Source organism: Lepidochelys kempii, chromosome 4 (assembly GCF_965140285.1).
Source record: "Lepidochelys kempii isolate rLepKem1 chromosome 4, rLepKem1.hap1, whole genome shotgun sequence".
NCBI classification, from domain to species: Eukaryota; Metazoa; Chordata; order Testudines; family Cheloniidae; genus Lepidochelys; species Lepidochelys kempii.
Genome location: NC_136383.1, coordinates 23,645,934 through 23,662,454, shown reverse-complemented (window position 1 = coordinate 23,662,454; position 16,521 = coordinate 23,645,934). Strand labels below are relative to the sequence as shown.

At 39.3% G+C, this 16,521-nt stretch overlaps 1 protein-coding gene across 4 annotated transcripts in view; it reads right to left on the bottom strand.

Annotated features, from left to right (window-relative positions):
• Window positions 1-16,521, bottom strand: part of PDLIM5 (PDZ and LIM domain 5) — a 183,861-nt gene that overhangs the window by 11,017 nt on the left and 156,323 nt on the right. For all 4 annotated transcript variants that reach the window (XM_073340718.2, XM_073340723.2, XM_073340717.2 and 1 more), the window contains one exon: window positions 4,283-4,457. In XM_073340718.2, the coding sequence (XP_073196819.2) occupies window positions 4,283-4,457 (175 nt within the window). The remainder of the gene's footprint in view (window positions 1-4,282; window positions 4,458-16,521) is intronic.

Here is a 16,521-nt window from a genome sequence, read left to right as displayed (position 1 = left end):
CAGTAATGAAAGGTATTCATTTACCACTGGACCAAAAAGGGACTTATAACTGCAAGAAGTCAAATTTTGTAGGTCGTATTTATTATAAAACCATCACCCACTCCATCATGAAAATCAAGGACAATCCTACAAGCCACGGCTTGCTTTGAGTGAGCCATCCTTACAGGCTGTTCTGAGGCGCTAAGGACTTCAGGTCCAGTTTTCAAACATGACTGTGTAGACTAGGTGTGCAAACCCTACAGCTGGAGGTAGAAACTTACACTCAGACAACTATTTACTCTTTCGGCACCCTGCAAGGCAGCCACTTTTATATTGCTTATAAATAAGCAGTATAAAAATATACTATACATAAGCTGTATAAAAAGGAGAAGCAAAGGCTTACCAGAAAATAAGCATTATTTCCCTATTTTGACACTATAACCAGACACAACAGTGTAAGTATATTCAGAGGGTCCACCAGCAGTATCTATCTTGGTGATCATGTGCATTGTACTGCATGACCAAGCCAACAGAGGAATTTAGTGGTGGGGAGATGGAAAGGATTTTCACATCTGCTCAGTTGGTCAATCGCTTGACAGTTAACAGAATGGCCGTCCAAAAAACAAACATTTCTTCTTTTCCTCACTGGCAAACCCCATGACCTGTATTTTCTTATATATAAGAAACCAACAAAAACGGTACTCTTAATTTTGCCCCTTGACCTTCAGAATAATTAAACTTTGAGAAAATAGATCTTAAAAATAAATCTTTTGTCACACTTACACACACAAGAATATACAGTATTATTAGTGGAGACCCTGGGGATACAAATTTGGATTTCCAAGTGACAGCCAGTTCAGCATCTTGGTATTAAGAGACTTACTGAGTTCCTGAAGTCCTTGGGAGCTATCAATTAAAAGTCTTTCAGAGCCTCTTTACAAATATTACATATTTTAAACAGAAAATATAGCTTGTGTTTGGTTTGGGTATCTTTTTGCAAAGAAAGAAAAGTTTAACCTAATGAAACCTTGGAAAATGTTGACGTCTGTGGAAGATAAACATATCTATAATTAAGAGAATAAATTAAAAAGTTATAAGATGTCAATTTTTTTGGCTTGACAAGCCATGGTTATTCTATGCCTTAGTGTAAAGTAACCAACGCTACAGTGCATTTTGGCTGCAAAACAGGTGTACAATGGAATGTCACTTGATCCTGCTCCTACCTTTTCGTAGGTAATGCTGCCAGTAAGGCCATGAACTGTAATTATGTTAAAACTTGAACTCCAAAAGCTATCACAATCTTCCAAAACCACTGTAGCGTGAGAATGTTGGGTGAACTCAGTTTACTGATTACTGTACTGTCAGTTGATCTTGACATGAAATTATCCTTGTTCTTAAGAACTCCGTTGGCATTTGAAGATATGAAAGCTTGGCCTATGAAAAGCATCCGAATAATCTGAATTGATATACAACTGACTGTTGAAAGACAGATAAATAGTGGTCAAACTGAAATATCATATGGTACAATTACTCTGTGCTGTACTCATGTGCCATGTATGCATGACTAGCCAGCTTTTCCTCTAATTAAAATAAATCCCAGTAGCAGTAAGCTTAAAATGGCATGCAAACTGAACTGCAACTGCCATATTTTTATTCATGTCCAGAAGGCTGTTTAATCCAGCATCATAGGAACTAATCCTTCCACCAGAATATATGGGATTTATGTAAGAAATATTTAGCACTAAGGAAAAAGGAAGTTAGACATGCAAGTCCCCTGCACACATGTGGGAAAACAGAACCCATCACTTTCAGATGCATTATAATTCAATGGCTGCAAAGCACCATTTAAGTGTGGGGGTGGCATAGTTTCCCCCCTCCCCGCAACTCCACCTGACCCTTCTCTTCCCCTCTCAGGCACCCCCCTCCACCAGCAACCTGATCTCCCCAGGCCCATTAGCCATCCCCTCCAAATTTGAGGGAGTGATGTTGCGACCGCCACTCAGATCAGGCCTGGCAGCCCCTCTATTATGACAAATTTGAGTGACTGGTGTTGCAACCTGGCATGCTAGTTCACAGTACCAATCAAGTTGGACCTGGCCAAAAAGTGGTCAGGGCACAGGCTGCATGGCCCCACCAGTTCTGCAACCTATGCTGTAATTTATTAAGGAGGTATCTGCCACAGAAAATCTCTAGTAGGTGATGGTATAAGTACTGTTGATCGGGGCATTTTTTTGTTGTGTTGACTGCATCTTAACGGAGACCGTTTCACAGACCACACATTCTCCAGTTCAGTTACGTAGCTCATCTCCCATTTCATTTGTGATCAATCATCATCCGTGTGGTAATTACAGCAACTTGTTACATACAAATTATTGTTTGTCTTGCAGTAGTACCTAGGGGTCCTAATCATATGCCAAAGCCCCAGTGAGCTGCATATTCACATTACAAATAGTCCCTGTTCCAAGAACACTGCAAGCTACGTAATATTAGGAAAGCATTTAATGTATGTTTAAACCCATTTAATGAGATTTAGCAGCTGGAAACAAGGTGAAATAGCACCATGTGACCATCTGGTTCTCCAGATTAGAGCGTGAGAGCCACTGGTGTAGATAAAGCTACAATAATGTCTGCTAAACCAGCAATAATTTAAAAGGGAGCTGCAGTTTCTCAAGTGAGAGATTATAGTGCTACACCTTAAAGACAAAATAACCACAGCTGTGGAAGACGGGCATGCTTGGCTTTCTGCATGTAATTTACTATATACTGATCCATTCAGAAATTTCTATTGGCCAGGTAATGAGATAGTTAAATGATACATGGTTTTAGAGGCTAAGCTTTTCAATACACCCTTTTAATTGCACCCATAAGACTTGTGAGCACATACATTTTACATTTTTATAGTGCAGCATAAAATTTGAATTGGAATGAATGCATATCCCTGTTTGAATTAGAACGTGCACATATTTCATTCATTATTGCTATAAGAAAATTTTCAGATTACTCATTTTTAATGCCTTGATTATTTAATAAAATAATTATTTTCCCATGGGTTTATGAGCTTGAGCAGCCCAGGTAAATGACAGCTTTTTGGGGTGGAGGGAGGTGGAGAAGAGAGCTTATTTTTTAAAATTTGACCAAGAAAACACCACACACTAAGAAATTTTTTTTAAATCCAAGATCAGGACCGAGCTCTTAGGAAATTCACCCTTCTCCCCCCATCCCTCCCGCTTATGGAAGGAATACCAGGAAGGTTCACTCATTCACATCAGGTGGTCCTTTCTACATTTACTGTCCTTTTGGAGACAGACCCATCGGCTAATTGGCAAAAATCACTACCTATATATTCTAACCAATCATTACATCACTGAAGTGAATGGAATGTATTTAGCTTAATCTCAGTCACAGAATGTATCTGGGTGAAATTTCTTTCCATCCATATTATACAACTCAAAGCCACTGTAACAATCAAGTGCATGATGGTTAGCCCTAGATTATGACTGGACAGATTTCAAGATTGGACACTGGGGGAAAAAACAAACAAACCACTATTACTATAGTCCTAGCAATAATTAAAATGTGACATTTCTTCTTATGTGTGGGAGTATCTTATGTTTCCTCCTCTTTTCATTTAATTGTTCTGGCTTACCAAGTACCATTCAAAACTGAAAAGGAGGACTTGTGGCACCTTAGAGACTAACCAATTTATCTGAGCACAAGCTTTCGTGAGCTACAGCTCACTTCATCGGATGCATCCGATGAAGTGAACTGTAGCTCACAAAAGCTTTTGCTCAGATAAATTGGTTAGTCTCTAAGGTGCCACAAGTCCTCCTGTTCTTTTTGCGAATACAGACTAACACGGCTGCTACTCTGAAACGATTCAAAACTGGTTATTCCTTATTTGATTTGCGTCTTATCCTGTATTTGCCTTTCGACTTGTTAATCTTCTGGGTCTGACTGAATGAACGTTTGATTTTGTCACAACTTGTTTATTTGGTTTAGGTTTTATTTTTGCTGAGTCCCAGCCAACATTCCCATTTTCAGTAAAACAGGTTCTAAAAGCGCCCATGACTATTGAGAGCAGATAATGGCTTCCACATTTGCTTCCTGTGTCACCAGGTCCAGGTTCACTTTTTTAAAATGAATCATGTGGATTTCACGCCTGAAAGTGGTAAAAAGCATTGAATCTTGTTTGACTGAAATGCAGCCCAAAAGCATTTGTGACGACATAATTAAAATAAAACAAAACCAGGTTATGTCGTAAGAAAGATTTTAGGATAAAATGATCATTAAAAGGAGTACAAACCTAATGACCTGGTTACACTGAGCACACATAGGAGTGCGCTTTCCTGCTGGAATATGCTCTGCTCTCTGCACCAAAGTGTCTTGCTCTGTTAGTTGAGGCGGAGTCACAGACTTATCGCTTGGTGCAGTCGCGCCAGACGGTGTCATATTGTTTGATATCCATCCACTTGCAGGAGCTAGGGAAAATAAGAGTAAAAAGTATTTTTAATAGTGTCTCTATACTATGTCAACCTCAATAAACAGGTATACAAGAACAGAGCTCAGTTCAATACCTGAATTTGTATGTTTAAAATACGCACAGTACATACATGATGCTGAAAAAAAATATATAAATAGCAACAGGGTAACATGACGAATCTAGTTTACTCTTTTTACCCAATCTGGCAGGTGACTAGCCACCAAAAGCACCAAACCAACATTACCTACCAGGCTAAAATTTCTGGGGAAACACAGAATGATTTTCAATTAAGTGGGAAAGGAGTGGACAAAATTGGACCTAATGGAGCAATCAGGTTACAGAATATGTGACATGTTAAGATCTCACTGTGCTCTGGACAGGTCAAGCTGAAGTCAAGCTTACAAATATATGAGCAGTGACAAAACAGCATGACATACATCTTACAACTCAAGAAAGATCTTGGAGTCATTGTGGATAGTTCTCTGACATTGTCCACTCAATGTGCAGTGGCAGCCAAAAAAGCAAAAAAGAATGTTGGGAATCATTAAGAAATGGATAGATAAGAAGACAGAAAATATCATATTACTTCTATATAAATCCAAGGTACGCCGACATCTTGAATACTGTGTGCAGATGTAGTTATCTCATCTCAAAAAAGATACATTGGAATTGGAAAAGGTTCAGAAAAGGGCAACAATAACTATTAGGGGCATGGAACAGCTTCCATACGAGGAGAGATTAATAAGACTGGAACTTTTCAGCTTGGAAAAGAGACGACTAAGGGGGGGGGTATGATAGAGGTCTGTAAAATCATGACTGGTGTGGAGAAAACAAATAAGGAAGTGTTGTTTACTCCTTCTCATAACACAAGAACTAGGGGTCACCAAATGAAATGAATAGGAAGCAGGTTTCTGAACTTTTAGGTGTACTAGGACCAGGTTTTAAGGCATTTCTGAAATCAGGGTGGTGTTTAAAAACATGAAAGCTGAGACTCTCACATCATAACTTGCTTCCAGAAGCTGAGCTTTACGAAAAAAATGCCAAGCATCACGGAGTCTCATGATAAAATTGTGAGAGTTAGAAACACTGAATTCATTGTCCCATGCCCCCTGACCCTTCCACAGATCTCTACTACCCACTCAGAAGGTGAAAAGGGAAGAGGGCTGCAATACCGTACCCCACCCTACCCCCTTCAGACCACACTAAGGGTGACCTTCTTCTCTACAAGCTGGACAGGGGAGGATGTGGAGACTGGGTGGACCTGTGGGTGTAAGGAAATACTTATTGTCGCCCATCCACCATGTGGAGTTTACACGGAAAAGATAATACAACCAAAAATATTATCTTTTCCATGGACCTCTTCCATCCTGGGCCCTCAGGCAGAGGAGATGCAGGTGGTGGAGACAACAGATCCCATGTGAGTGGTGGTCTATGAAAAAAAACTCTGAGTTTGGGAGTTACACACTATTCCTGAATTCATCTTGTAAAATTCAAGTCTCAGAAGTCCTCCCTCCATCACTGCCTGAGAAAAAGGAGAATCAATGGCAAATCTAGCTGCCTGGATGTAGATGGAGGTACAGACATGGGGCGGAGGCATTATTTGTAGGTTCAAGTCAGCCTCCAGTTTTTGTGCAAGTGTTCTCTGAGTAATTTTTAAAGAATTTAGTACTGAGGGATTTTGGTTTGGGATTTCTCATCAGAATTAGATTGAATTATTACAGAAATGTGCCAAACTACTCAGTAAACAGCTCTATCAATTAGTTTTCCAATGTCATCGATAATGTGCTTTTTGGGCAGAGTGCACCTTCAATAATGATCATTGCCAATGCTTTAATTGTTCACATTTTTTAACTGATGAAGTAACAAACCAGGAGAAATACCTTTCCTTCATCTAGGCGATACTAAACCTACAGTGGCTGAAATTTAAGAACAGCAAGTTCTTTAAAAAACAGTGACTTATTGTAGGATGGAAAATGAAAAGCTATATTAAGTACAGTAAGATAAGAAAAAATATACAGTGTTAAGAATAATCTAGAGCCACATTCATCGATCACCCAGTAACATTTGCTAACTGCTTTCTGTTGTAAGAAAGCTTTGAGAAAAAGAACCAAAGCAAAAGAGACGGCGCTCATAGGAAACGGGGAGAGGTTACACACACAACATAGCATGTCAGCAAAGGAAATACCACCCAGAGCCAGAGAATTATCATCATATAGTAATGACATCAACTGTAACTGCCTCTAGCACTGCTTCACCAGACCCATCCACAGATCTCGGCCTGTACAGAGCACTATTCAATACTCCTCTGCCCAACAACTCAAACATATCATAATCTACTGGGCCAGTGTTCTCTTCTGGGAGGTGCAGATGATTTCTAGTGTTGGATCAGACATTGTATCAAAGGAGGCTTGCAGGTTATATCAAGGATTGAGCTTAGCAATACTGCTTAATTTTGTTCAGTCTTATTACTTAATGAGATATACAGCACTTAGACCTTTTTTTTTTAAATTTTTTTAAACACAGTGGTTGCAAAGCTGGGGCCTGTGACTGAGCCACAAAAGAATTAATTTCCACTCAAAATAGAACTCATTCCTTTAGATGGCTGAGCACACTTGACTGGAGTGCTCAGCCCTTTGCGGGATCAAGGCCCTGATTAAGAACATATTTCTAATAAAATAATTTTATCAAATTTCAGAATTCTAGAATGAAATTTTATTAAATTTCAGAAGTCTTTTGGCACCATTTAAGTCAGTGGCAGACTACCTATGACTTCACTGGGGCTACTCACCCCCAAATCTACTTTAGCTTCTCAGGCTATGTGCAGACTTCAAGATGGGGGAGTACTTCCCAGCCAAAGAGACATACCTGTGCCAGCTCCGATTGAGCCTTTGCACTAAAAAAAGAGTGTAGCTGCGACGGCACAAGTGGCAGGAGGGATTAGCCAGCCCGACTATGTACCTAGCCTCTCAGACAGGATCGTATTCAAGGTGCTTAGCCCCTCCTGCTGTCACGGCTCCCCTTTACGTTTAGAATGTGAGCTCAATGAGAGCTAACGTAGCAGCATTTCCTCAAACCGGGAATTATGCCCTGAGCTCGAAGAGCAGACATAGCCTAAATGTGTGGATTCTAAATATTAACGGAACTCCTATTACTGTTGAAATTTACTACAAGGATCAGACCTCAAAAACTGTACTTAAATCTACTCTGGGGGCAGTTATTTAAGACCCAATGAAATGACTTTATAGTTACAAAAGATAAAAGTAGTAACAGAATATACATACATTTTAGGTCTGATTTATTTTGTTTTCTTAAGCGGTGTATGAATTATAAAATTCATTTTCTGTAGAATGCCATTACGGCCAAGAGAATTGAAAGATGCCAGAAACGTTTAATACTCCCACAAAACAAACAAACTTACTTTCCAAGTTCCTCAGCTGATCAGCTTTCCCCACTCACAAAGTTTCTCAAAGTGAATCCCAAAAATGTATTGAGAAATCTCACCAAGTGAAACTGCCACAACATGCCTGAATATTTGAAATGGCAGATTCAGATACTGTGTTTCTGTTCATTTTAATATTACAAAACATACAGGATTGTAAAGCTTTAAACAATCATTTTGAGAGCTGCTGTATTAACAAATCATTGTTATAACAACCAGCATCACATAAATCATAACAACCAGCATCACAGCAATGAGTCAAGCTCATGAACCAAAATATATTTGCAACTGTACACCTGAAGCAAATACAATGCGAGAGAGTAATATGCCCACATTTTAAAACTTCTTTAAAAAGTAGCCAACTACAATAAACATCAGTGCTCCATAAAATGGACAACAGCTTTGCATGAAGTATGCCAAGGAACGTGAGGTCAGGAATAAAGATTCATAAAGACAAAGGATTTCTCCCTTTCTGCCCAACTTTTAACCCTGGGCTACAGAGATTACATGGCTGCACCAAAGGAAGTGAACTCCAGCTTTAAAGCATCAAAGCATACTCATTCTCCTTGATCTGGGAAAGGCTGGAAAACAAATGCTGCAGTGATTTAGAGGAAAGGAGTGTGGGCGGGGGGGGAGGGGGCAGAAAATTAAGTACCATTCACACTCCATATGTATCACATATATTCATCCGAATATAAAAAAAGAATCACCAAAGCAGGAGAGCTACAAGAGAATAAAATGGAACAATCGCAAAGGGGGGAGGGAGTCGTGTGTAAAGGAAGTTCCTACTCTTCCTCTTTCAGATCTCCCTAAAACAAACTGTGACAAGAAACTTTGTTTAGAGCTGGCCAATTATTATTGCAATGAAACATTCCCTGATTATTATGGCCTGCTCTAACACTACACAGTTAGGTTGACATATGGCAGCTTACGTCGACCTAATTATGTCAGTGTACACACTACAGCCTTGTCCCGCTGACGTAAGTGCTGTACTATACTGACATAGTAACTCCACCTCCACGGGAGGCATAGCGATTACGTCAGCGTAGTTAGAGTGACGCAGCATCTGTGCAGACGTTGCATTACTTACACAGGCTGTGGGCTGTCTTGTCAATTTCACAACTCCATGCTGCAGCCGTGAAGTTGACCAGAAAGCTGAGCAGCTACAGCCTGGCTGCCCCCAGCATTCCACTCCCAGCTGAGCTGCTGCCCAGCAGCTTCCTGCTCTGGGTCTTGAGAAAGCCGGGCAGCTGCCCCTACTTCCTTCTCCCCGACTCCAAGACGGGGGCAGGGAGACTAGAGCCTGGGGTCGACTCAGGGATGTAGTATAGACATGCCCTTAGTTATAGGTCTTCGAAGTGACAAAGATGGTATTTCCCTTTTGGGATGGGCTTGCAAAGTAGACCATCTTGTCACATACACTGTTTTCTCCCTTTTTTGCTTTTCTCATATTGATAAGCTAATCATCGCAAACTAGCATCCTACGTGATCTTTTTTTCCACTGCAGTGCGTATCTTCACTCCTACTTGAAAGCAAAGGAGACTTAAGAGCTGAGTTAAAAAACAAACAATTTTCTTCAAGAAAAAAAATTCAGAGAAAGGGGGATATCAAAGGCACAGAAGATACAGTCTTCCACTGCTCAGGATAATGAACAAGCAGTCCTCCACTTCTCTCTCTCTATTGCTGCGGCAAGCTAAGTATATTAAGGTGGTTACTCCTTTTTGGTTTAGAAGTCTGGTAGTTTGTTAGTTCTCTGTATGTGTACATCTACCTATCTTCTTACTATATGTTCCATTCTATGCCTCTGATGAAGTGGGCTGTAGCCCACGAAAGCTTATGCTCTAATAAATGTGTTAGTCTCTAAGGTGCCACAAGTCCTCCTGTTCTTTTTGCATATATGGATGCAATTCTGTCACGATTAGTTTGTGCAGTCTTAATGCCTTCTGATAATCCTGAAGAAAAATAATGGGAGTGTCTCTCCCCTCTCCTGCTGCCTAGAGAGTGCGCTGATCTACCCGGTGGACTAGCAGCATGGATATTTAGCACTCTAGAGCATTTAAGAGGTATAATAGCATCATAAAGTTATGATGAACCCTATAATATGCTAGTACAGTCACTCATGGAGGCGACAGTGATATTATAGAAAATTAAACAAGTAGTCATTTCTAATGGTAAGAGGGAGGTAACACAATACACTCTTTCTTGGAACTAAAAAGAGACTTATTCACACATGTCTGCGGGCCAAAAAGTACACCTGAAAGAGAAATTCTTTTTGGCACCAAGGCTTTGGTACTGCAATTTTGCTGGTTGTTAATCCAATAAAATGGCCTCATTACCCACTTTCTTTACTCCTTCCCCATTGGAAGACCAATACACCACACACATTTTCTGTCTAATTAACTCTAAGGTTTGATAAACCGACAAGAGCCAGGTTATTTGGAGATAAGGCTGACACTCTTTTGGATCCTTTCCATCCTCTGAGGTACGGTAAAAAGTATACAAGTTACTCTTTTTTTTTCATACAAGTATGTTACTGTTAATCTTTATGTATAACACCTATTAGAACAAGATCAGAATGGATGACAGTCAACAATTGTCAAAAAATTATATCTTTAAAAAAAATCACACTTCTTAATTCTTCATCATCTGAACATTCAGTGTTCCTTGAAAGTGGCTACCTCTGCAAACTGTATCTCCAAAACACTTTATCATGAGCAAGTCACTGCTCTATTGTAGTTTATCTCAGGTTATTAATGCCTGCTGAGCCTACAAATAAGTGCAGATAACAAGGTGGAAAAAAGCTTTTGAGAAACATGAAAGAAAAATATTTTGATTAATGATGCTTTCCATCCCTCTCCTCATACTTTACCTTCTAACTTGCAGGTACCAGCTAGTGAGAAGACAAAGAGACATACTAAAAACGAATCTCTTTGAAGATTGTTTTCTTCACAAATCAAATTCCAGCACAGCTTCTGATATACTACTACTGTGTATTTGAGATGCCTGTTAAATACCAATGCCAATTCAAACACACTTGCTAACTTTGTTTTCATTGTGTATTTAAGAAAAACCTTTTGCTCTTTAATTTTTTTTATAACTTCATGAACCAACACAATGTTCCCTTTTCTTTAGTCTCAATGCACAGTAATTATAAAGCCCGCTCTTGTGGTGATTGAGCTAAACTTTAAATTATTTCTGGTCAAAAACATGATCTCTGATGTGAAAAATCTCTCAACATTCTTGGGAAAATTCTAGTGGTCATTTCTGAGTTATTCAAATTAGAAAGAAGTAAAGGAACATTATCAGTTCTGGTAACATCTCCTGTCTGATACTGATCCTATGTAACACAGCATCTTTCATATACAGACATAAAAAATAACTTGAATGGAAGTTTAATACTAAAAAACCCACAACACTGAACAATTTTAAAGACAGCTGGGAATTCGAAGTTCAGACTGGTGCTCAGTTCAATTTATGCCCATAGGAGGGGACAGGAAAAGACAACATAACATCAGTCTGAATTAGAAGGCCCAATTCTGCTTTATTTGAAATTAATGGCAAAATGCCTTTTCGACTTCAACAGGAGTAGATCAGGCCCTAAATGAAATTGCGGTCATGATACAAATTGAGAAATTAAAATGTAATCCCTCAGAGAATGGTGTTTACATAAACAAGTCTTGGATGCTGTAATACAAACTGTCAGCATTCTCCCCAGCGATACTCTGCATGGACACAGGGGTCCACTTCAGTAGATCTCCTTGCAGGATCAGGGCCTAAGAATATTTTACAAAGAATTCCAAAGTAGGGTTTAAAAATTCCTGTCACTTTCAGTGCCTACTGTTCTCTCTCTCTCTCGGTGAGGCTAATATCTTTATATTATGTGCCAGCAGCAGTCCTATTTGATGATGTAAACTAGAACAGAAAGAATTGCTTTCCTCATTAGAAATCAAGGCAAAGCAGAAATTTAAAGCTATTGGTAGGCAGATGATATATTTAAAACAATAGACAAAATACCTTTGGTTAATTTGACTCTCTAATCTCAAATGATAACCAAAAATCCATTAAAACTACAGAGTTTACTTCTGAAACTAACTTCCAATGCTTCGTAACAAGAAGTGTAACCCACTGGCAAGTGTTTGTGTTACAAAGAAAAATTGTTACATCTTCCCACCTACAAAGCTGTGGAACTCAAAGCTCAAGATGTGCACCCCATACTTTTAACTTTAGAAGTCCCTGGTTCAATGGAGCAAAAGGGCGGCCATCACAAAAGCAACATCTTCCAGTTATACTTTTGCCTCCTGTTTTAAAGTCTATTTAACATTGTTTTGTCACGTTTTTTTGTAATTAGATAGCTTTTAGAGTAGCTTTTTTTTCACCTTCTTAAATTACACTCAAGTACTACTAGAGCTAGGCCCAAGCTAGCACATTCAATACAAGCACATCCTGCAACTTGATCTGGAACTCATCACCCATTTGTGCCCTATCTGTAGTTTATACAATGTATTTTATGAGTTTTATTCTGTTCACCGGCTGTCAGACATATATATCTGTCACAGTTTATACCCTCATTTCCCCCACTGAAGCAAATCAGACTGCAATGCTTTAAAGAGGAAAAAAAGAAGGCAATTGAACTATTAGACTACCAAAAATATGTAAGAAGTTAAACACAAAGTTTCAACAAACAAAACAGAAAGCAGCGTTTTAACCCTAACAGTGTAGGTTAAAGGAGAAATGCACAAGTTCAACTCAATCAAAAGATGACTGAAATTTGTCAAAGAGAGCACGACAGGGCACTCAAGTATCTTGGGAGGTTGCTGAGGTTTTGGAGGTGCACATCTTCGCTCCCAAACCTGTCAAATGACCTCTGAGTGTAGAGGGGAAATGAAACAACCCAGACAAACCCCGGAAGCCTCTCAAGGGACTTGACTGTCCTTTCACAGGGAGTCTTAATGGCTCCCCTTAATTTTCATAAAATGGAGCAGACTGCAGCCACTCTAGAACATGGAGGAATGATAAGCCCCAGGACGTAATACTCCATCTTGATCTGAATATCTTGGAAGTGCTGCATGCAAGGATCTAGCGTCTCTGAAGGCTAGGAGGGAACCTGCGAGCCACATTTCAGATTTCTACAGGCTTCACTTTGCCCTCATTGCCATGAATTAATGATACTCCTTCTAAACTATAACCGAGAGGCCATTTTTCATTGTTGTAGCTAGCTTTTCTAAAATGAACAACACTGTGCACTATATTATTAAGTTTGGCCTTAAGTATTTACTTTCACAAAACTCTTTGGTACGGTTAGTTTAATATTTAACTAGGTTTGAAGCAAGGTAAAGAACTGCCTTTTTCTTTCTGAAAATCCCAGTGTGACTTTGCCCTGGTTATATTAACAATAGTATGTTCCAATGCTGAACACATGGATGAATACAAACACTAGTGAAAGATTTCTAAGACAAAGGGGAAAAGGCGGATATGTAGCAGTGCCAAAGTCACTTTGACAGAGGTTCTCTGGTGCATAGCAACAATACAACTGTCTGAACTGTTTAACGCTCACTTAAACATAACATCAGACTTCATGTAATATCTATAAATAACAGTGCTACTTTAATTGGTGGGAGCGCCCGAATTTCATTTGAAAGTGCTGTAATCCAATGATTTATATAATGCTATCAGACTACAGTATGATGAATGGAGAATATAAAGGTTCATATGCACAATTATCTGACTCTTGTTAATATATGATGCAGTACAAATTCTTCCAGGCCCTTTCCCTCCAAATCAAACAGATGGCCAGATGAAGCAAAGGGTCTGAAAAAAATCTGCTGTCAACTAGTTATGTTAAACTTATGCAATACCCTACCCTGTAGGAGACCTGCGTGAAACTGCACAAGCTAAATGGACAGAATTTCAAGATAAGCAGCACAGAAAAAAGCATTCAGTGGTCCCCCTTTGGTTCTTACAGAATTTGTGGACAATAATCAAAGCTAAAAAAAACCCCTACTGATGAAAGGCAGAACAGGAAGGATTAAACCATTATCATTTCTTTAAATGACCGAGTATGCTGGTATGTGCACCATGAAAAATCAGAACAGGTGCAACCAAGACCTAATTTCAGGAACCTCTGCAACTTCAGGGGGTTAGTTTCCTGTGTTAGCAACTAGCCTTTCAGCTATAAGAACTCAGATTAAACTGGCTGGAAAGTATCTTAATTAAAATGAGTCTGGTGGTTTTGGCTTGGTTCAGCTTGTCTCCTTGTGATTTGTTACATCTCATACCATCACAAATTTGGCACAACTGACATCGTTTACTGAAAAGGGTCCTGGAATGCAAGAGAGCATGGCGAGCACCAGACACCCCTGCACAACAGAGTACAGTTCTGTTTGGCTGGAGCGCCACATATTGAAACCCACAACATACTTTTCTGTAGAGGGTATTTTTTTGTCCTCATCTTCCCCACTTTCACTCATACCATTTTTTACCTTAAGAATGAAAGAAGAGTGAATATAACCTTATGAAAAAGTTAACATCCTATATTCAAGCAACTGAAACACACCCTGTATATCCTTTACATTACACTGATGTTTAAAACAGAGCAATTATAAGGCGAATATTTAGTAAATGGATCATGCTTTACATTTTTGAAGCATGCTATACAAACACTGAGCATGATTCTCCATTGTTCTGTACCTTCTACAGTCATGTACATCTTGCACATGCGAGTCCTACATGTTACTCTTTTGATCTAGTGTAAGCAACTACACAGGGTGTCAGGCAAAGCAGAACCGGGCCTATTAACTAATATCTCTGTGATATTATTCAAGTCTTATAAAAGCAGAGGAATGTAGACTTCATCTTCAAAGCTCACCCGTGGAAAAATTATGTTCCCAACTTGTATGTGCAATTACAACGCTGCAAGAGCAAATCATGTATTTGTGTCTTTTCTAATAGCCAGAGAGATGCACCACTGTAACTGCATGAAAGTTAAGTGAAATGGTGTGCAGGTTTTGCAATACCAAGTCATAAATAATTTGTCGAAAGTCATACAAGATCAGTAGCAGAGATGGGCTTCAGTTCAGGAAGTCCTATAGTCAAGTCCATTATACCATGCATCTCCAACAAGTTTTGGGTCTAACTGTGAATCGTTCCTGTGATCTCATTCCCTTTTTAACCACAAATATTTAGATTTCTAAATACATTCTGCTTCTTACCATGTTCTCAAAAGTTACAGTTTCACACTGCAAGTAAATAGTTTAATTTGAATGGCTGACATTTACAAATTACTTTACTGTGGTTTCACAATGGGTTTTGCTTGGCTACGTCTGAGTTCACATTAGTTAACTTTTAAAAGAATAAAATTCTTGTGGCTTGCTGTCATATGACAGCGTAATAATTTAGATCAACTGAAAAATTACTAAAAAACAAATCTATAAACCAGACTGGAAGTTCTGGTGTTTTCACCCATCAGTCATATTATTCTTGATAGATAACTGGTGAGACAAGGGTTTTTATGTTTTCACTAAAAAAAGGTGTGCATGATGCAATGGCTGACTTTGATTAACTTTCATTTCAGTGAAAAGGGCAGGACCTTTTTAGATTCAAAATCTCATTTTTACCAGATGTCAGTGTACCAACATATAAGGTTCCTCTTCACCAATCTGTAAAGCTACACCTGTTTCTTTTCCCAATTCAGACCAGAGTTCTCACTGCACACAGATAGTCAGTCGCTCCCTTTTAATTAACTGTGCCTTTAACCATACTTTAAAATTCCCCATTCTGTAAAGAAAGTGAATAGAGATGAGCTGAACTGATTTGCTTGAAAACAAAGGTGACGTTAATAGTAAGGTTAGGCTGAACCTCCCAGCTTAAAGCCTTTCTAAGAACGATGGGCTATCCAGTTCTCTATCAGGTCTGAAAGGGGGGAAAAAGCAAAACAAGAAAAGAATAAAAAACGGAAAAGAAGGAGAGAGAGAATAGGTCATAGTCACTCTCTGTATTGATCTCTAGAGAAAAACCTTTCTGAAAGGATAAGCATTTTGTTGTAATGTAATAGCTCTTGATGGGCTGTTGGTAGCAGTAATTAAACTCAGGATCTCTGAACCCAATCTTGTGCTGTCTGAGCTAATGGCAAAACTCCCACTGACTTCAATATGGTTGAAATTTCAACCAGGCTCCTCAGTAAGAAGGCTGTAGTAGACTCAAACCTCGACCCATGATATAACTGTCAGTAGGTGGGGACAGTGAACTTTTGTCTTGGTTACATTGTCATCATGGAGCAGGTCCTCAAAGAATCAATCCTGAAGCACTTGCATGAGAGGAAAGTGATCAGGAACAGCCAGCATGGATTCACCAAGGGAAGGTCATGCCTGACTAATCTAATCGCCTTTTATGATGAGATTACTGGTTCTGTGGATGAAGGGAAAGCAGTGGATGTATTGTTTCTTGACTTTAGCAAAGCTTTTGACACGGTCTCCCACAGTATTCTTGTCAGCAAGTTAAGGAAGTATGGGCTGGATGAATGCACTATAAGGTGGGTAGAAAGCTGGCTAGATTGTCGGGCTCAACGGGTAGTGATCAATGGCTCCATGTCTAGTTGGCAGCCGGTATCAAGTGGAGTGCCCCAAGG